The sequence below is a fragment of the Pongo abelii genome, chromosome 10, assembly GCF_028885655.2.
Source record: "Pongo abelii isolate AG06213 chromosome 10, NHGRI_mPonAbe1-v2.0_pri, whole genome shotgun sequence".
Lineage (NCBI taxonomy): Eukaryota > Metazoa > Chordata > Mammalia > Primates > Hominidae > Pongo > Pongo abelii.
This window is the reverse complement of record NC_071995.2, coordinates 76,101,791-76,124,753: the sequence shown is the minus strand read 5'-3', so window position 1 is coordinate 76,124,753 and position 22,963 is coordinate 76,101,791. Positions and strand designations below refer to the sequence as shown.

The following is a 22,963-nucleotide window of genomic DNA, read 5'->3' as shown; positions in this document are numbered from 1 at the left end:
CTTGGTATAGTTACTTACCACTTCATTCCTCTGAACCCTTTCTTTTCCCTCTACTGCTTCCTCCTTCTCTGCTTTCTTCCCCCCTTGCAAAAACTCCCCTCAACTCTGTCTTCTTCTCAAGCTATTCATTTTTTTTCTTCTCTAACAGTGTCTTAACAGGACACTCTTCGAAAAATTATTCATGATTCAATGGATATCGGCACTTCTTTGTTACTTCTTAACACGTTATTCACTCTACAGAAGATGTTCATATACAGGTAATCAATGCCTATCCAATTACCAAAAATAAATACCACATTCCAATATACCAGCTATTTAGCTGCATAACATTTGACAGCATGTTACACATTCTGCTCATCTTACTTCACCCTGACTTGCTGGGGTAGTCCACGTATTAGAGCTTCAGCTACTGCATCTTCCCTAAGGATTAGCAGTCCACGTCTGTGATTCTGTTCCTCAGTGATAGTCTCACTCTCTCAACACTCTTTCCCTTTCCTGACTCCTATACCTCTATCACATAAATATTTATATTTCCTACATTGAAAAACCTCAGGTTTCTTCTCCTGTGACTTTACGCAGACCTCCTGTAAGATTCCATTCTTGTCCATGGTTTCAAATATTACCTATTTTTTCAGTATATTCTAACCAATACTCTTTTCTGACCTTCAGAAACACATGTCTAATTGCCTTAAGTTTCCTCCAAATTGATGTTTTAATAGATACATCAAGTTCTACATGTTAAAATATGAATTTATCACCTTCCCCCCTCCACCTTTTAAAGAAATTTTTTTCTGCTTCTATAATAATCATCTTGTTTAGTGGTAATTACTTACCCATTCACGCTAAAAAATTGGGGCCATTTTAAGCTCCCTGTACTCTCCGTCGCCCACATTCAACTGGACACCAACACTTATTTACTTTATAATCCCCATAAAGCATCTAGGGTGATCTTTTAAAATATTTATATTGGATCATACCACAGCCCAGCTTTAAAAGTCTTCCAAAGTCTCCCTGAGTTAGAATATCATACCAACTCCTTACTTTGGCCCTACACTATCAGGCTTCCTTGTTCCCTTCAAACAACTCTCCTTGTGCCTAATCCACAGTGCTCTTCTATTTGTTTGTGGAATGCACCAAACTTACTCCATTCTCAGTCCTTTTTGTTCTCGTCTATGTAACTATTGCTGTTATTTATCTAAACATTTGCTCCTCCAATTCTCAAGTGTAGTTCATTCAAATGTTGTTATACCCTGTACTCAGTGCTTAGTAAATATTGATTACATGTGAATTACCTGGCTACTACGGAAATTTATCAATACATTGTAGATTCATACAACAAAAGGGATCTTCTATTCTTAAAGGCTTAAAATGATTCAATAAAGGGTAGCAAGTTTAACATTTAAATAAAAACAATTTGTGATTAAAAATAGCAGCAGACCTAATTTTACTTTATCTTTTGTTATTAAGCACCAACAGCAACCAAAGGCCACAAGAGACCAGGTATACAAAAAGATACCTGGCCAAAGTAGTCCTATGACCGAGTATACCACTCACTCTTACTAATGTAGCACCTCCCAGTGTTATGCAGTCAAGGAACAGGCAGCATCCTGTTTGGAGTAGATACATGAAATTCATAAGCCTAGTCATGCTGTCATAATTATCTTTCCTTTTCATTCTTGTCTCAATTAAAGTCTGGAATTTGTATTCACTAATAGTGCTTACACAAGTTCTTAAGAACAGAGGCAAAAATAATTCAACCAAAAAAGTTACATTTATTTCATATGTATTTTTCTGAATTAAGATATTGAAGGCATGCCAACTTCAGATGCAAAATTCAACCACATCTTAAAGAAATGAGGATCTAAATCATTCTTAGTCAATATTAGATATGATTCCAACTAATGCTTTTTGGCTGAATAAACTACCTTTTTATAGCATTTGCATTTCTCAGACTTTGGTCTTTCTATTTTGTTTTAATCAGAAGTGGAAATATCAACATAACTTGCATAATATCCGTAACATGATATTTTGCAGTTAACAGGAATAAGATGTAATAAAAAAATTAACAGAGTCTGAAACTCAAGAGAATCTTTTCACAGATTTGTAGAATCTCTAGGAACAGCTGTTTCAGATAAATAGGTAAAAACAGCATCTCTATTAACCATTGTTATGAGCTTTGGAATTTTTTTTCCATCACTGAGTATAAGCTTGCCTGTTTATTGAATTCTCTGTAATCCCAGAATCAAATTGGAATGATAGCCAAGTAGGTGAGAGTTTCTAGACTTAAAATGTTTTATATTATTCAATACCTCCTCATGGTAAAAATAATGAAAGCAAAAGCAATCATGTTGGGTTTAAGAAACATAATTATGGTTTCAGGGGACTGTTGAGCTTTTTAATTGAAAGCCTTAAAAATCTTTTAACAGGTGTTAATCCATGCATGTGTTGTTTACAAAGTTTGTAGCAATACTATTCTGCATTGCATTTTAGTTGTGTTAATAAAGGATGTTCACATACGTATCTCATTGTCACATTCTAATTAAGGTTCATTTTACCGATGAGAAAGCTGAGGCTCAAAGAAGTTACATATTTTTCTCAACATCACACAGCTTACTACTGTATCAAGGTCTAAATGTCGTCTGATTTGGCTTGTTCACAGTAAAACCTCAAAAAACAACTGTAATTAATTCCCACAGAGTCACTTAGAGTAATTAGATCAGGAAGTTTCCTTAAAACTGAAGGATTGTATAGAAATCCTTTCTTTTACAGTGATTTTTTTTCACAACCATATACACAGAGTTCATGACATTATAATAGGTCCTGGGAGTAATTATTTTTTATTTATTTATTTTATCATTTGATGTTATTATTTTATTTATTTATTTATTTATTTTGAGATGGAGTTTTGCTCTTATTGCCCAGGCTGGAGTGCAGTGGCATGATCTCGGCTCACCATAACCTCCACCTCCCTGGTTCAAGCAATTCTCCTGCCTCAGCCTCCCGAGTAGCTGGGAATATAGGCATGTGCCACCACGCCCAGCTAATTTTGTAATTTTAGTAGAGACGGGGTTTCTCCATGTTGGTCAGGCTGGTCTCGAACTCCCGACCTCAGCTTATCCACTTGCCTTGGCCTCCCAAAGTGCTGGGATTACAGGTGTGAGCCACCACATCTGGCCAATTATTTTAAAAATAGACATGATAGTTAATCACTTTTAAAAATAAATTGTGTTTATTATTTTGGATTTCACTTTTCTGACATTAAGTAAAGTAAGGCAGTAGATTTTAAAAGTTCATAGATCTTTTTTTTTTTGCTTTTTTCTACTTAATTTTCTTGTTTTTATTTTTTTTCTTTTATTATTATTATTATTATTATTATTATACTTTAGGTTTTATGGTACATGTGCGCAATGTGCAGGTAAGTTACATATGTATACATGTGCCATGCTGGTGCGCTGCATGGATGAAATTGGAAATCATAGATCTTTTTATTCTTCCAAGTTTCTGACAACTAAGAACTCATTAAATTCATTTAAAATGCCTATTCTGTGCTGAAGAGTTTTGGAGAAAGCTTCATCTTGTGGCTTTTGGCTGTCATTCCTGATTGTATCTGCTTGATGTAACTTCAGTTAAGGCGCATTTTTATATTTCAGGTTTTCCTATAAAACTAAGTTGTGGCTTTTTAATTAAGCAACATATTTTTATCTCTGTAGTTTATTACTCTTTGACTTTATTATAAAACTTTAAGTTTTTATTGGTTGATAAAGATAAGAGATAGCTGGGAAAGAGGCAGATATCCAGGCTGAAGGCTTTCTGGAAGAGACTACGAATCATATCTCAAAATCAGTCACTGCTCACCAAACTTACAGCAGCATGCCTTGAGAACTATTTCCAGAAGTGTTGAAGAGTCCATGTGTTTACACTGGACTTTGTTATGAACAAAGAAAATACTATTTATATATTTTAAAATGCACATGGCAAGGCCTGTTCTTTAAGCCAGTTGTTCAGACAAAAATAATCCACTTAAAAGTAGAAATGAAATTTACTACCATTAAGACCAGTGTTAAATTAAATTATACAGAACAGCAGAACAAAAAAAAGTCAAGGATCTAATAAGACATCTGGAAATATGTCATGTGTATATAGGAGTCACTTAATGATGTTGATGTGCCTAAACTGAACCCACACAAATACATATGAGAGAATGGGATCAAATGGTTTCTTAAGCAGGAAGACATGCAGAAAAAAATAATATCCATTTACAAATGCAATTAATTCTGGAAGTGAAGATCAGCATTATATATTGAGAATAAATATGATTCTTACCATCTGAGACTGACTTCTAGGACATCCATTGATATCTTCAACTTTTTCATTTGCTAAAGCCAAGAGATAAAATAAAAGAGAGAAAAAAAGAACGACATGCTTAAGCAATGAAGTGAAACACACACACGAAAACAGGAAAAAAAAAATACCAAGCAAAAATGCTCCTGCTACATATATTCTGTCTTCCAAGCAGTGTACAAGAAGACACACTTATTAACAGCCGCCAATTCTATATGCACAAATCAGGCAAAAAAAGAAAAAATGAGTGAGAAGGAAGTTGCTGCTAATTCTTTAGCCTGTGCCAAATGATTGCTGACATGAAACCTTTCACAATTGTCCCTGCTGGATCAGGATACAATTTCAAGGCATCTCAGAGTGTATGAGTTGCTCCAGCTAACGAAATACACACATGGGAGACATATGGTTTAATGAAGCATTCATTTCTGACAGTTCAATTCAAATGATTCAATAAAGGTTAGCAAGTTTATGTATATAAAGACACAGTTGTCGTTATTGAGAAGTATGGCCAAACTGCCTTTTTCAAACATCCTCACATAAACATTTTAATTAAATCAGGGAAGAGCTACAGGAATCTCAGAGACACATGGACCAGTTCAGTAAGGCGCTTAACTTAAGTTGTGCTTTACCAAAGAGATGGGAGCAGAGACTTTCATGCTTTCTTTCAGAAGGAAGGGCTTACCAATAATCTGGATGATTTCTGCTAGGAGTACTCCATCTGCAATGTCTTGTTGCAAGTCCTTGATCAGCCGCTTGTGGCCCGATTTTGCTAGGTAGTGGTTGGCCCAGTCAGTGTAAATCTGTTGAACAGAGAGAAGGAAAAAGTGAGATGGGGTGAGGGAAAAGAGAGACAATAAAATGCTGAAGACAAATGTTGGATTCAAAGGGAAGCTATTCTGGATCACATTCCAGTTTAAGAAGTCATAGCTCTAAAGGAAATAGTTGTAAAGTAATTTTTAAACAGCTCTTTCCCCAACTTATCTCTCATTTCAAAGGGGATGATTCACTCTCAAAATTAAGGGCTAGTCACTTGTGACAAAGCAAAACTTCCCTCTGGGATGACTACTGAGGAAACTCCCATTGCAAGTCAGTTTGTGTTTTCTGTCTCTTTATTATTTCTATCATTTTGAAAACAATCTTGCCTGTTCATCTAAAAGAAACCCACCTGGACTGATGTACATAGAAACATTACTATAAAAAATTGTGTTTCTCTGAGAAGACTATTGAATTTGTCATGTTAGATACTGTATGTGACAAGATTTTGGCATCATTTTATGAGATAATTACAAATACCTTCCTATTTTATTTGGATTGTCATCTTCCATTTAAGCCTCTTGAAATGTGTTTATATGAGAGAATAGAGGCAGCAAATGGAGTTATTACACAGAAATTAAAATGTAGAATTCAGAAGTGGATTGTAAGGCACAAAATTGACAATTTGACATAGAATAGAGGTGTCTCTTCAACAGCAGATCATGATATACAGAAAAGCTGAAACTCTACAAAAATTTTACAAAAATAAAACGTTCATTTTTTCAATTGAATAGAATACTTACTAATTGTAAGGGAAAAATAAGCATGAAGATTTCAGCTTCATGGGTGGTACATATGCATATATTAGTGAATTTATTACAAGGCAGATTATGATGTGATGTAACAGAAAAATGAAATATTTGAAATGAGAATAGAAGAAAGAAAATAAGAAATATGCTTGTTAAAATTATTATTAGAAGCACTGGAATTAGAACTGGAAATAACATAGAACCTAAGCATGAGAAGTGAGGAGAAGGACCTTCCTTGCAGTGGGTATGATGTATAGAAAAGCCGACAGGCAAAGAAATCTAGGACACAGCTGTAAAATCTGTAATTGAGGCAGAATGTCTAAAATTAGGGAAAATTAGGCTGAAAAGGTAAGTTGCATTTTATAGTCATGAACACTAAATGCCAAGCATGTTGAAAACTTTTTAAACATTTCTAACAAAGCAAATTCACATTTAAAAAAGTAATAATAATAAATCAGAAGTATAGAAACTAAAAAGTGAAAGTCTCCCCACAATTTTCAACCCTGTACATTTTTGAATAATTTGGTATGAAGAGTTCTTGAATTGATGTGTCTACACCCCACTTCACACTATACCACAGAACACACACACACACACACACACACACACACACACGAGATAACATTTTTAACCAAATTTGGTTCAAATTTTACATATTATTTTGTAGTTTCAGATTTATACGTAACAATATTTTAACAGCTTTTCTAAGAGCCATTTCATGTATGTCCATCTATTTTAAATATTGCATTATATATATCAATCCCCCAGTTGATAGATATTTGACTTGTTTAAATGTGTTTCTATTATATCTAAAGTTGCAAGAGACAGCCTGATATATGTACCTTTCTGAACTCATATGCTAGTATTGTTATGTGGCAAAAACCTAAAAATGGGGCTGCTAAGTGTTTTGAATGAATCTTGGGTCTAAATATCACAAGATTACAATACAGAAGAAAAAGTGTTCCTTTCTATTAGAAAATACAAAGTAGTCCTACTGGCATCAGAAGACTAGTACATATCTGGTGGTGATTAAGTTTCTTGAAAGATGTAAACAATTGGAGGCATCCCATTGCATAAGAAAAATATATGTGAGAGCAAAATTGCATCTCCTTTTATTAATATCCATGATCTCTATGTTGAAGATATTGAAGGGTAAGAAAAATTACTTGCGTAACTGTCTCCTGAATTAGCATACAAATACATGATTTTTAGGTGGATGCTTTTATTTGGTAATAATTTTTCTCTGTTAAGATTTGATTATATTCGTATGATCATACATTTTTTGGAAGGATTTCATACTGTTTAGAATTTAAAACATTGAGCACACTCCCCTTCCTAACACATCATTTAAATGATAGAATTGTTTTGGCCTTCTAGTAGAAACTTCAGGTTGATTCAGACTTGAGTTGTGCTGATCTGTCCATAGGCAAAGAGTGGGGCCATGGGTTGAAAAAGGATTCACAAGGGTGAGGAGAATGAGTTCTGGAGTCAGACAGATCTGACTTGAGACCACTTACTACCAGTGAAACCCTGGACAAGTTACTTAACCTTCAGATTCCTCTTGTAAAAAAAAGTCTTGTTGTAACACAAGGAGAAAGATAATACTTACATTATAGGATTGTGCCAGGACTAAATAAGATAGCACTTGTAAAGCATCTGTCACAAAGCTAGTCATGAAAAAACATGCTTGCTATTATTATCATCACATGGCATCTAGTTTTATTTTGCTGTGATAGCTTTCCAACAAATACTTGTTAAAGTTATAATTTAACAAAGGTTAAGAAAATTGAGAAGGCTGGCATCAGAAGACTAAAGAAATTGTAGTAATTGCTTCTGACACTACTCCTATCACTAACTCTGCCTGCCTTCCAATTCACAGGTGTTGTGAATCTGTCTGCCATCTGAACTCAGGGAAATCTAAATAAAAGATTAAGGCTGTCATATTCTCATCCAGGCCTGTAATGTCTCTATTGTGACACCACTTCCATCAAACTGTATTGCACTGGTTTTGTTTTATGATGACATTAATTATACACAAATATTTGTTTAAATAAAAAACAAAATGATATGAACTGAAAGTGAAAATAAGAATACTTTCATTCTCCAAGTGCATGTCAACAGTTCCTTAGCCTTTATCCAAATTCATCCCGGGACTTAGGTGAGAAAACAAATGGGAGGCCAGCTAGTTGGCTTCAAGATACCTTGTTGGTAATACCTGTGTTTTAGCTCACAAATCATTTTTTGTTTGATCCAGAATTTCTTCCAGAGGAATCCCAAGCTTAAGGGCTTTGATATGTCCAGCATCTCTAATATCTGAAACTTTGCTCAGGCCATAGTTCTAACTTCAGCTGCGATTAGTGAGAGCAATGACTATATAAAGAAATTTAATGCAAATTTAAAAATAATTGCTGTACACTTTATTTGTTCCTTCTAATAAACAGCTGTGTCTTCCATACGTAAAAGATACTTGAGACCCTCCAAGGAAATGACAAGAGAGGGAAAACCAGTGCCTTCCAAAAGGATATTATAATCTAGATGGTGAAATATTTCAAAAACTACAAAGTAACATGTAAATATATTTTCAAATATTATATACAAACATACTTCTCTCTTTCAAAATTGTACATGTGTAAGTTGAATACAAAGGTGGAAAAATGAGTTGTGTCTTTAAGGAGACTTCAAGCAAAGGACACTTGGTATATAAACGTATTTAAAACTCATCAATAAATTTACTGTAATGCTGTGATGAGAGAGAATACAAACAACCTTGTCAACTGTCATTAGAATGTGATCTTTAAATAAATACAACAGGATGGTGAAATCTGGTCCTGAAATTGGATTTGAACTCCAAAATTGCCCTCAGTTCATTATCACAAAAATAATAATCACAGTATTTAACCTTTTAGTTTCAGCTGAATGAGTTACAAAATGTGCAGTAATGTATTTTTCAGGCTTATGCTATGAATTAATTATAGTTTTTTTAGTGAAGAAATTGGTATAATTGGGAACAATATCAAACTAATGATAATTCAGTGTTTGGTAATTTTTGTAAAAGGGTCATTGAGGATTTTAATCATGAATGTTCTGGCTAAAGCTTCCAATACAATTTCTCTCTAGACATCTGAAGCCAGTCTTCTTCAACTGTTTTGATGAACTTCAACGTGATGAATATAAATATCATCCCATCTAATAATTTTATCTCAAGAAATTTAGAAGAATTAGTGAGATTGCATTTACAAGAGGGCTACTTAGAAATTCTAGTACAATTGCATGCATAATCATTCATTTACCATAATTAAAAGTGATAAAAATCAAAGGTATCATGGTATATTTTACATTTATCAGTATGAATTTTTGGGCCTATTATGCAATAGCATGTATTCTTTGAGGAACAATTCACATTGTTGGAATGTCTGCTCTGCCACTTAATATTTGTGCAGACTTTGACTGAACATTTATTTTCTCTAAATTCCACAGTATTCTCATCTGTAAGATGGCAATAATATTATAACCTACTGATACAGTTTAGCTCTGTGTCCCCACCCAAATCACATGTCGAATTGTAATTCCCAGTATCGGAGGAGGGGCCTGGTGGGAGGTGACTGAATCATGGGGGCAGAATTCTCCCCTTGCTGTTCTGATAGAGTTCTCATGAGATCTGGCTTTTTTTTTCTTTTTTTTCTATATTGATTATGTATCTTTTATTATTATTATTATTATTATACTTTAGGTTTTATGGTACATGTGCACAATGTGCAGGTAAGTTACATATGTATACATGTGCCATGCTGGTGCGCTGCACCCACTAACTCTTCATCTAGCATTAGGTATATCTCCTAATGCTATCTCTCCCCCCTCCCCCCACCCCACAACAGTCCCCAGAGTGTGATGTTCCCCTTCCTGTGTCCATGTGTTCTCATTGTTCAATTCCCACCTATGAGTGAGAATATGCGGTGTTTGGTTTTTTGTTCTTGTGATAGTTTACTGAGAATGATGATTTCCAATTTCATCCATGTCCCTACAAAGGACATGAACTCATCATTTTTTATGGCTGCATAGTATTCCATGGTGTATATGTGCCACATTTTCTTAATCCAGTCTATCATTGTTGGACATTTGGGTTGGTTCCAAGTCTTCGCTACTGTGAATAATGCCGCAATAAACATACGTGTGCATGTGTCTTTATAGCAGCATGATTTATAGTCCTTTGGGTATATACCCAGTAATGGGATGGCTGGGTCGAATGGAATTTCTAGTTCTAGATCCCTGAGGAATCGCCACACTGACTTCCACAATGGTTGAACTAGTTTACAGTCCCACCAACAGTGTCAAAGTGTCCCTATTTCTCCACATCCTCTCCAGAACCTGTTGTTTCCTGACTTTTTAATGATCGCCATTCTAACTGGTGTGAGATGGTATCTCATTGTGGTTTTGATTTGCATTTCTCTGATGGGAGATCTGGCTTTTTTGAAAGTGCACAGCACATCCCCCTTGTCTCTCTCTCTGCCTCTGGCTCCCACCACGTAAGATGAGCTTGCTTCTCCTTCACCTTCCACCGTGACTGTAAGTTTCCTGAGGCCTCCCCAGCCATGCTACCTTTGGAGCCTGCAGAACTGTGAGTCTATTAAACCTCTTTTCCTTATAAGTTACCCAGTCTCAGGTATATCTTTATAGCAGTGTGAAAACAGACTAATAGCTCAACCAATGGAATTATTGTGAGGATTTAATGAATGTATACTTTGGAATATGGACTTTCACTTAAAATATGTATTTGCTACATGTTAAATATTGTTATTATTAGCTCACTGCTTTAATATGAAATACATTTCCATTAACCATGAGAAGTTTATTAATATTGTAAACCATTATTATTGTTAAAGTCTTAAATCGTAGATATTCATCCAAATATAGTTTACCTAACTAATTAAGGAAAATTGCAGGAAGTTGTAATGACCTGGTAGCTTCATCATTTGCCTCTATGATATTTCTCTTACAGTGCTCATTTTTCACTATAAATATGAGGATGAAATAGAAGCCAACATATATGATACCATATTTCTTTTGAGCAGTGAACCTGCTATGAAGAAACAACATCAGAAAAAGATCTACTCTGATTTTCCTTGAAGTCCTAAACATTCATGATTTTTTTTTACTACTGACAGTATTACATGCTATCTTTGTCTGTCACAGCAAGCTGCTCCTACATTTGTAAAAATTATTTATTTTAGCGTTTGGTTAATATTTTATAAGTAACCTACCACTCAGTTATATAAAAATGATTATAACTATTTTTGTTATTCCATACACTACATAGAGGTATATGTGTTTCAATGGGATAAATTCCTTATTTTTAAGTAATCCTAAATAATAGAAGCAGTATGGAGAAGTGATAGGGGAAAGACTGCCTCTTCATTGAAGTTAAAACTCTGTTTGAATAAAAACACACTAATCTGTAACCTGATAGAAAATATTATGAATATAATCAGAGGATTTAAAAATATTAGCTGAGCTAATTTTAACCCTGTACTTATTTAAAACATTACTGTTTTCCTTCAACATTCAAGCAGTAGCATTACATTTCTATAAGCACTGCTGCCTGGTATATTCAAATTACTGGCTTTGTAAAGTTAAATAGGTTCTTCTAAGCCATAACAGGAATTGTGTTGAAGACCAAGGGTTTCTATGATAATAACTGGACTTCTACATCTTAAAAAGCAGCAAAAGACTAAGCATATAAAGTGCAACAAGAAATCATATCTTAGGGAAGGGTGATCAGTGCGGTAAGTGCTTTTCCCACAAAAAGAAAAACTAGTATAGGGAAGAGAATTAGAAGGAAAAGGAGCCCTAGAACAGACTGAAGAGGTTACCTCTCTGGACTGAGTTTCAAAGTAGCATTTGGACCTGAGAATGTAATCGCAAAGGACAACATTGACCACAACAGTATAGGAAAGCATACATGTTTTTTTCTAATCCCCTAAAAGCCATATGGAATTTTCTGGAAGAAAGAAGTGATCCTAGAGAGCACTTGAAATCAGGACAGGAAGGATGCATGGAGCTGGTACAGAAAAGCAAAAAGGGCACAGAAGATGTGAGGATAGGTTAAAATAACTCAAGTTATGCATGACAGGCATCCTACCTTTGGGCACTCATCAGACAGCAGCCTTGGTGGGTAGCAGTGGCAATGAGCAAGCTGTGTCACCCCTGGTGCCGTGATAATAAGTAATCACAATCAACAACCCTCCCCAAGCTATCACTGCAGAAAGAAAAGGAAGAATCTGGAACTGAATGAGCCTGGTCCTCAAACACTGAGTTTTAAACCAAAAGTTATTATGTTACTTTGAATTGAGAGAAATACATTTTCTCCTACCATACAGAGAAGGAGGCTTAAAAGGTGAAGTTACATATTTTTTCAAAGATATAATTTTATACACCACAGTTTTAAGACTCAAAAATTCAAAAATGGTAGGTAACATTGGACAAAGAAGGTTGCAAAATGACAGTGTGGGATTAAGACACAATACATACTATTTTTAGACGTTTTGAAAAGTTGATCAGACTGGATCTGCAGTTGTTTTTACAGAACTGGTATGACCGAAAGATTTGTGAATGAGTCCAATCTCATGACTCCTGAAGACCTTCTAGAAATCTCAATAGCTCATGTGGTATAATTATGAACTGAATCCATTAAAAGTTTTGGGTAACATCATATAATCACAATATATGTAATACATTCACCATCTAGCTAGTTCACCTTAGTCTGTATAGATAGTTCACCTCAATATTCACATCAAGGTTAAGGCTGACACTGTATGAAGTTTTTCAAAAATCTCAACTTTGGAGTTTGATTTAAAAGTGAATATTAATGAGTTGACTACCCTATAAGATCAGTGGATGGTCTATGAAGGCAAGTAAATTATAAAGTAAACATAAAGTGAAGTCTGATAATTTCCTTTTACTTTTTTTCTTTCATTCTCATTCAATCTCTGGCCCAGTGCTGTTAATTTTATAATTTTATCTCCTTAACATCTCTTGACCCTTCCACTCCTCCATTGCTACTATCATTGCCCTGGGTCGCTTCTCATCATCTCTCACTCAATTGCTCTAACAGTCCTATAAACAGTTTCTGAGTGTAGGCAGGCTAAGCATTATACTATTCTATATACTACAGATAGTGATTGCTTTAAAATGCAAATCTGATCAAGTAATTTAACATCTTAGTAAAAATCACAAAATAGCTCCCACTTAACTTCAGAAAAAAAGGTCCCTTATGAAGTCAATTTATTCCATTTTTAAGAGAAAATTAGTTTAAATAAAAATAGCAAAAAGTAAAACATAACTATGAAGGTTACAGAAGAATGATGATTGAGAAATGACACATAAAAGGATGAGCTTCGACAACCAGAAAGAAGGGGAAAGCATATTCCATGCAGAATATGCAGAAATAATTACATCTACAAAGGAACAGAGCTATGAAATAGCCTCATGATTTAAGAGAATTTTGAATAATTCTATTTGGCCAGAGCATGGGGAAGGGGCACATGGAAAGACTAGAGGAAGAGGCCAGGAATCAGGTAAAGGTTGGGTAAAAAGCAATAATATCTAAAGCTAAGAAGGCTTTATTAAGATTTTTAGGTGAAAGTTTATTTTCATGTAGGGAACATGAAAATGACAGCCACGCTTCTGTTACTAAACTTGAACTTGAGTGCACCTATGGAGTTTAGAGTCAAGTTTAGAGTCAAGAAGTAAAGACAGATTACTTACAAGACTTCTGTATTCTAGATGATAAAATAGTTTTCTGCCCTGTATTTACTAAGAAATTGCCCACAGGACAGCAAGAACAAAAAATCTTAACTCAAATTCTATCTTCCATGACCACAATATATGAGTATGGAATGCAGATGAAAGAATGCTACACATGTAGCAGAGTAGTAAAGGAAGATGGACCCACAGAAGCCTGCAGAGGGAGACAGAGTAATGCAAACAGATTTTCCCACAGAATCCCAGAATGGCTCAGAAAGTATGAGCATCAGATCAAATGGAAGGTAGGATGAACCAAATTCATGAGTTATATTACTGCCAGCCTATCCATTCTCGCATCAAAAGCCAGGACATATTTTAGGGAAAATCCGGACTTAGGGTTATCAGGAAGACAAAAGGTAAAGCCATGGAAATGAAAACAAAAAGATTAAATAAAATCATGTATACTTATGTTGAGACCCCAGCAACTGACTTCGCTTCCCAGGCACCCTCTCCTTCAGGAATATAAGATTTCATATCCTCCACCCTCACTCCAGTCAGATTTAAAAAAATCTGTCTTTGACAACAATGATCATCCCTAAGATCAACAGATATTGACACTCATGGAAACCAGTGAATCAATTAGCTGGCCATCATTATAGGATGGCCTATAATGAATCACAAAAGACATTAACAATTATGTGCATGCACACACACACACACACACAGTTTCCAAGTAGATCATTATTATTATTATTATTTGAGATAGAGTCTCGCTCTGTCACCCAGGCTGGCGTGCAGTGGCGCGATCTCGGCTCACTGCAAGCTCCTTCTCCCGGGTTCACACCATTCTCCTGCCTCAGCCTCCCAAGTAGCTGGGACTACAGGCGCCCGCCACCACGTCTGGCTAATTTTTTGTATTTTTAGTAGAGATGGAGCTTCATCATGTTAGCCAGGATGGTCTCGATCTCCTGACCTTGTGATCACCTGCCTGGGCCTCCCAACGTGCTGGGATTACAGGAGTGAGCCACCATGCCTGGACGCTTCCAAGTAGATTTTTATTGTCTCATGCTTGATACAGAGAATTGAGGTTTACCGGGGATTTGATAAAATTCTCTGAAATAAAATGGAGATACCAAAATAGACAGATAAAAAGAAGCCAGAATAAAATACAGACAAAGCCGAAGCATAAGAGATCTTCAGGGAAATTAAAATTAATACCCTGGGCTAGAAATGAGAAGTTGCATTCCTCAGAGGATGCAGAAGAAAATGAATGATACATACACACACATGCACGCATGCACACTTACACCTACACACACACAAATACACACACATATATTGGAAGATCTAGGGATTAAGTAGAAGTATGGTAAATTAAAAATGTGATTGACTTTTTAAAGTTAAAAGGCTGGAAGGATAAATTGAGAAGGTTTATTGGAAGGGAGATCAAAACTGAAAAAGATGAGCAATAATAGAAAAATATAGTCATATTAGAGGATTCAGTAAGTCAAATGTCAAAAAAATACTAGTTCCAAAAAATCAGATAAGAAAAAAATTACAAGAAAGAATTTTCAAAGTGTTCATCACGATTAAGAAGATAAAAATTGATAACAACATCAGGGATAAAAAGAATATTCTAAAAGCTTCAGTAGGGTGGGGCACAAAGAAACAAACTTAAAAAGTTCAAGTTACCTTCAAAGGATCAGAAATTATAATGACATCACAAGTCTCTACAGCGACATTGCAACTAGACGATATAGAGAAATTCCTATGAAATTCTGGAGGAAATTGATTTTCAATCTCAAATTCTATGCCTAGACAAACTTTCCAACAGTTGAGATAATAAAATAAGGATACATTATACAAAAACATTCTAAAAGTAAAAATTATTTTCATACATCCCTTGTTAGGCGGCTATCAGAAGTGAAAATAATGGAATCCAACAAACAGGTGACCAAATGTAAGACAGAGGCAAAGACATTTTCAGGTGATGATAAGGAAAGTTCAGTCTAACTGTTATGGAACAGATCTAGAGAGCAATCATTTTACATTGGAACAAAGAGAAATGATTCTAGGATTGTTGACACTAGGGAAATAATAAAACCGATATACTGTATGAGAATTGGATTATAAGGAAAATTGTATAGGGACGGATTTTACCGATCTGTTGGAAACTGTTAAAAAAAAGAAAAAGGTAAATGTAGCCATAAAGTCAACATAAATTATACAATAAAAAAGTGAGGCAATTATTAGCTCTATGGAAAAAAACAACAAACTCTCTTTAAGAAAGGGACTTTAATCATAGGATAGTATTGGTCTAGTGGTGAATAATATTTACATGGGAATAATGAAAACAATATAGATTTTACTGAAAATTATAATGTAGGTATATTGGGGGTAGTACAGAGAAGAAGGGGGTTATAAAGAAGCAAATTCCTTATATATCATCCTAAAAAGTCAATAGATAGTCTCTAAATTTCATAAAGTAGGATATTAAAGCATATTACTTGGAAATACAAAAATAATCACCATAAGAAACTGCTAAGTGGGTAGAAATTCATTCTTTTTGTTGGAGAGGAGCTAGGGATAGGACTGCTCTTGTTTGTTTACCTGTAGAACTTTACACGTTATTTTATTTTAATAGTCTAATAACAATGAAAATCATTCATTTAAAAATAAAGTTTATAGACCAGGCATGGTGGCTCATGCCTGTAATCCCAGCACTTTGGGAGGCCGAGGCAGGCATATAACTTGAGGTCAGGAGTTCAAGACCAGCCTGGCCAAAATGGTGAAACCCCATTACTACTAATAATACAAAAAAAAAAAAAAAAAGCTGGCCGTGGTGGCAGGTGCCTGTAATCTCAGCTACTTGAGAGGCTGCAGCAGGAGAATCGCTTGAACCAGGCAGGCAGAAGTTGCAATGAGCCGAGATCACGCCACTACACCGCAGCCGAGCAAAAGAATAAGACTCCATCTTAAAAGAAAATAAAAATAAATAAGTAAATAAATAAATAAAAATAAGGTTATAAAAAGAGTCTGGGCGAAAGATGATGAGGTAGGGATACAGAAAACCAAAGGTGTGGGGATATAGAAAAGCCATATTTAGGAGTAGAATCAGCAAGACTTGAAAGTGAAACAGATTTGACTCAAGGTGGATAAATACAAATTTCTGGTTTGGATTAGCTAGACACTGGTGTCTCCCACTTAGCAGACACTTAATAAAGACTGGCTTATAGCTTATAGGGTCAGTGACATGTCCCTGTCCATGATGCAGCCAGGGCTATGCAATGTGGTGGCTTTGATAGGCTAATGGAATGGAACTCTAAAAATTTGTTTTTAGGTTTTAAGAAAATATACATATCTCCTAATTATTTTTTAAAAAGGTTTGATTTTAGTTGCAAAGAATACAAGTCCTTAATCAATATATTAAAATCCTGGTATATCTAACATATTACTAATGATATATTTCATATGAAGAGATTAGCTGTCTTCAGGCAAAATGAATAAACTACATTGATATGCATAAATATCATTATTACTGCATTTAACTTTTCAAGTACTCTGAGAGTTATTTCCTACCCAAACAGAGAATTCACCACAGCAGGCTACTGTACTTCTTTTGACCGTAAAGCCAGATGGGACAAATAATCAACATCGACCTCCTGAACTCTCTGGCACCTACCCCTACCCATCCCCGTGACACTTTGTTATGCAGATATCAAGTGCACCCTTTAACTCAATTTCAGATTTTTATCAGAGCTGAAATTACATTAATATTTTCATTTGCAACTGCATTTATCTGTTTAAAATTGTAGCCACAATTCACTAGCTTAGAATCTAGTTACATATCTCTGTTATTAGATTGGAAATAGGAAATTTTTAGATGAACAGAAATACAGGTAAGTTGATAGGAAAAGAAAAGGTAGGATTTACTATGCTAACTACAGTATGTTCTGATTTTTCTTTACATGCAGTTTTTTAATAGAGAAAAATCTGAGGCCATAACACAAACCATGTCATTCATAGTCAAATCAAACCTGCCAACATTTATTGAGCAGTACTGTGCTTGGCACCACGGGCAATACCAACAAGGATAAGGCACATAGGTTTTCCTTAATGAGGAAGGGAAGGAGGGCGTCGGGAACAGGTCAGACAATTTTGAAATCCTACTAGGGGTTCTCTGCAATGATGACTGCCTCATCTTTCCTCCATCTCCCTTATCCTTTGGCATTCTAGCTACCTAGTTCGTGTCCAGATCATCATTGTGAGAACCCCTCAGCATTCATTTAAAGCCGTATGTGTTGTTCTCTAATCTTTCTTGCTGTTCCAAATGTACTGAATACTTTGGAAACTGAGTCAGCATTTTCCTTCCCTCTCTTTTTTTTTTTTTTTTTTTTTTGAGGCGGAGCCTAGCCCTGTCACCCAAACTGGAGTGCAGTGGCGCAGTCTCGGCTCACTACAACCTCTACCTCCCTGATTCAAGCAATTCCCTCCCCTCAATCTCCCGAGTAGCTGGGATTACAGGCGCACACCACCACGTCTGGCTAATTTTTGTGTATTTTTAGTAGAGATGGGGTTTCACCATGTTGGCCAGACTGCTCTTGAACTCCTGACCTCAGGCAGTATGCTCACCTCAGCCTCCCAAAGTGCTGGGATTACAGGTATGAGTCACCGTGCCCTTCCAGCATTTTCCTTCTCTAACCTTTAGTGATGCAGTCATACTGGGCAACCTCATGGTCAATATAGACAGTCAATCAAACACTCTGGCAGAAATAAAATATATAATGAAGAACCAGCTACCTGGTCTTAAATGCATGGGGCCTGACTAATGATCTTTTCTTCTACAAAAAAATGATATTATATATATTTTTGAAAAAGGAATTGGCTATTATAATTATAAGACACAATCTGGTGGTAACTTAAATTTTATTTCACTTTAATTGCATTTCCACTGCTACCAGCAATATGACAAGGGCTACATAACATTCTTTCTCCAAGATGTAGTGTCTACTAATAACAGTGTTGACAGTAAGCACTATTTTAAATACTTTAAATAATTTAACTCATTCAATCCTTAACGCTCCCTAAGAGGAGGGTACCACTATTCCATTTTTAAAGATGAAGATTCTACAACAGAGAGGTGAAGTATTTTCCCAAGGTGGCAACAGTAAGTGATACATAGAACCCATACTTTCTGTCTCAAGATTTATACTCTCAGCTTATACAAAAGGAAATGTTTTATTTATGAGCCTTTCTTAACTCCAGCCTTCTACCTTATTTCTGTTACATCTTATATCCATCTCAAAATATGGAGAAAAGTCTCCTTTATTTGACTGCTGCAACATCTAGTACTAACAGAGAGCTCCATGGGGAATTCATCTTAACAGTTTGTGAAGTCTAATAATGCTGGTGACAATCTGAACTAAAATCTAAATATTAATACCACAGAGTATGTTTTAAAAAACAGTTATGAAAACTGTCCATCTCCACCCTTTTCTAAGAAAACAAGTGAGAATACTTGAGATTCTTTTACCTTCTTCTTGTATCAGTCTGATAAATTGATGTAAATTGTGCAAGTACATTCAAAGTAAAATCAGCTACCATCCTCCAAAGACCAAGTAACATGCTATAAATATGCATAAGAAAATACTGTTAATAAAACACAAAGGTAAAAGAGAATAAATCTGTTTAAGCCTTAGCAGTTCAGAGTTTCCAGGCTTCTGGCCTGAGTATTTCTCCTCACTTTCCAACAAGTAACAGAGAAAAATGGACTGATGGAAAGATTGGTTTAGCGTAGACCGTAGTTCTCAAAATGCAGTTTCTTGACCAAAGCATCAGAATCATCTAGGAACTTGTTACAAATGCAACTTACCAGGCCCCATCCTAGATCTACTGAATCCGAGACTGGTAGTGGGGCTCAACAATTGAGTTTTAAAAAGTCCGCCAGGTGATTCTGAACTGTGCTAATGTTTGAGAACCACTGGCATGGATGGAATGCTGTTCACAAATTACAAGAGATTTAATTCTAATACCTTAAACTGTCTTTCAATGTAAAGAATATGCTATTTTAATGTAAGTGAAAAGTAATAAAACAGCCATGGCATATCTATATCTATATCTATCTATGTATCTATATATCTATGTATCTATCTATGTATCTATGTATGTATGTATGTATCTATCTATCTATCTATCTATCTATATCTTCCCTTACCTCCCAAGCCTCTCTCGCTAGGAAGAAATGCTTTGTAAAGAGAGGCTTGGGAGGTAAAGGAAGGTAAGAGGCATAAGGTAAGGTAAGCATTGCCTACCACAATGCTCCTTGCAAAGCATTCATTCCTATGTTTTAAATACTTTAAATTGTTAGTGACAAAGATAGATATCTACCTCAAAGTTGTTTCAAGACAGGTTATAATTAATTAATTAATTAATTTAGAAACAAGTGGCAAAGGGATGGTTTACTTTCACTTAGGCTAAAAACAGAATTTGGAAGCTGAGAGAGAACACACTGCCTGCTGTGTTCAAAAGCCTCTGTGAAAAGTAATTGAAATAAAAATGCAGCGCACAGAGAGTACTAATCTAGCCATCAGTTGACAGGGAGCAGTAGAGAAATTTCCAGGAAAAAGTAAGCAACTTTCAAAAAATATTTGTTTTTTCAACAACTTTCTTTCCTTCTTTTTACATCAACTCTAAGCAAGTATTAAACTACTTGGAAGATTCTGTTGATCCCCACTAGAGGGCATCCCATTTTCATAAATACCTGAAAATTTTAAAATTACAATAAATTATAGCAAAACATATTGGTGAGATCTGTCATCTAGTTTGCTATTTGCTAAGGACACTTTGATGGTTTCATTTTGTATTCCAATCATACACAATTACGTATCAGCTTTCTGCAGTTGGTGTCTCTCCAGTGACATGCTGTAGCTCCACATCACCACGGGTAGGAGCTAGATCCACATACCTGCAAGACCATCAGCTAACAGTGGCTGCTGCTGCGTAGCCTTGTCAAACCGCAAAGCGATACTGCTCAAATAATGAGCCGACCACGTGAGCACTAAGAGAGCATGGAGACTCAGAAGTCATCGCATTAACAGCCACCCTAACCCCCCCCCCCATTTCATCCTAAAATCCTTTCATTTGTAATGCACCACAATTGCTGGAATGCACAATTGTTAAAATGCTAAGGATTCCATTTGAATCTCTTACAAATTATTGGAATATATTAGCTAAAGGAAAATAAAAATAAAAACAGAAAACATACAGACTGCTCACTATATGAACTTATACGGTTTATATATAAATATAAGATAATGAATAAAAGTCAAAGATTTTAAATCAGACCCAAATTTCAAGTTCAAGCCTCTAAACCAAATTTTAGAGAATTTCCCTTCTTATAAACCTATTCCTATGATTAAAGTTGACCTTCAAAGGATATGTGAAATATGGTCTAAAACATTCATTCAACATGCAAGACACAAGAAGTAAAAATTCTCACTAGTTAGAGAAGCAGACATAAGTCAATCTTGGTTTTTTTCCAACCTTTCACCCTCCCCATCATTCCCCCCACCCTTCAAAAAAGTAAAGTTAAATTTTTGAAGGGTTTCAGAAGTGGAAAGTATGGAGCCTGGAGTCAGAAATTCTGGGCTTTCTTCCAAGTTCCAACACTAACTACTGGATCTTGAGTCTTTTCTTCAATGCTAGGATCATATCCTTATCTACCCTGCCTATCTCATAGGATTATTGTGAGGATTAACTGTAATAGAAAACATACGCAAAAGCAAAATGAGCTATACAATATAAGTCATCATTATTATGATCAATGGAATATGCTTACTCATGATTTACATTTAAAAACATATTCCCCCAAAGCAAATGTGTAGTAATTTCAAATAACCATTGCGCATGTCAATATTTAGGTTGACTACTTTCTTTTTAATTGCATTGAGACAGAAACTAATTTACTTTCATAGAATATCCTTATCTTGAATTTCTTCTTTGTCCATATCTGATGTATTACCTGATATATTACAAGGAACATTATACTTTAGATATCTATGTTGAAAATTAATGACTTTGCAAAAACTACTTTTTTTGAAGAGTTGACCCAAGCAGGGATACACTTCCAGCTGCCTCATGCCTGGAAGTCCCCCTACTGCCACCCCTCATCAGAGAACCTATTACATTTTCACTGTTCACCAAAATTTGTGCTTCACCTTCCATAGCATAAAATATTCTCTAGAAAGCAGCTTCTCACCAAGGACTTCATTTCCAGCTCTCCTCTCCTTGCATTTAGGTGGATAAATATGGACTAGATATCACCAATGTAATAAGAGCTAAAGTATTATACACCTCTTCCTATTCTAGCCCATAAAAATATACTCTACCTATTCTTCGTTTTGCCCATAGGCCACCTGGGAGTATATATCCAGGTAAAACAATGAGGCCACATAATGAAAATGTGTGTTTTCATTAGTCTGAGTTATTGAGTGACTGTACATAACGAAGCATCTCAACTCCATACCCAACCCCCAGGAAACATTGTGGACTGCTGAAAGTCTACTGTGTACAGAGCCATTGAAATTCAGGAGTTTGTTAGAGCAGCTGGTTTTAATTTAAATTACAGAGATTCTCCTTGCAGCCAGACCCTTAGGAGAACAACTCCCTTATGTACAGGAATTCAATTACAACTCCTATAGAGAGCTAAAAATCCATTCCCCAAATCCCTATTTCCCTTGTAGAGATCATTGCGTTGTACCTACAGTTTTCTGGTTATCTTTTTACTAATTTAATAGCATCTTCTGAGCACATATTGTGGACTCTTCATCACTAGTAACTCCTCTCTTCCTTTTGAAGCTCTCAACTTGATTTCCCAGCAGTTCCATTCATTTTTTACTGCTGATTCTGGGGTGGTAGTGTGAGCATTTGTTGGTCAAGTTTCCACTGCTGGGGTCCTTGGAACTTCATATAACCTTTTTTTTATATTATTAAAATGAACTAGGTACTGAATGTATCTAATATTCTAATTTTGCTTTACAATTTACAAATAGGTCATTTTGTTTGTTATACTCATTTGAGGTATATACAGTAGGTGTTACAGTCCTACTTTACAAATCTACAGAAGAGGTGATACATATTTAGGTGGGCTGTTCAATAAAACTAACCATCATTTATGACATTATTTCTACATTAATGATGTTTCCAAATTTCAATAAAATAGATTTTTAAAAAATTTGGAAGATGATCACTTCATAATCTAGCTCTCTCTCTCTCCTATTTTAGCTCTGAAATGTGTGTGTGTGTGTGTGTGTGTGTGTGAA

At 35.3% G+C, this 22,963-nt stretch overlaps 1 protein-coding gene across 11 annotated transcripts in view; it reads right to left on the bottom strand.

Annotated features, from left to right (window-relative positions):
• The window catches only part of NAV3 (neuron navigator 3), a 924,032-nt gene that overhangs the window by 278,509 nt on the left and 622,560 nt on the right, over nucleotides 1–22,963 (bottom strand). For 9 of the 11 annotated variants that reach the window (XM_024256848.3, XM_063712200.1, XM_024256849.3 and 6 more), the window contains exons 3-4: nucleotides 5,024–5,141; nucleotides 4,324–4,376 (exon numbers count right to left, since the gene is read on the bottom strand). In XM_024256848.3, the coding sequence (XP_024112616.2) occupies nucleotides 4,324–4,376; nucleotides 5,024–5,141 (171 nt within the window). Of the gene's footprint in view, nucleotides 1–4,323; nucleotides 4,377–5,023; nucleotides 5,267–22,963 lie in introns of those variants that run through there. The other 2 variants (XM_063712204.1, XM_063712206.1) reach the window with 1 other exon arrangement.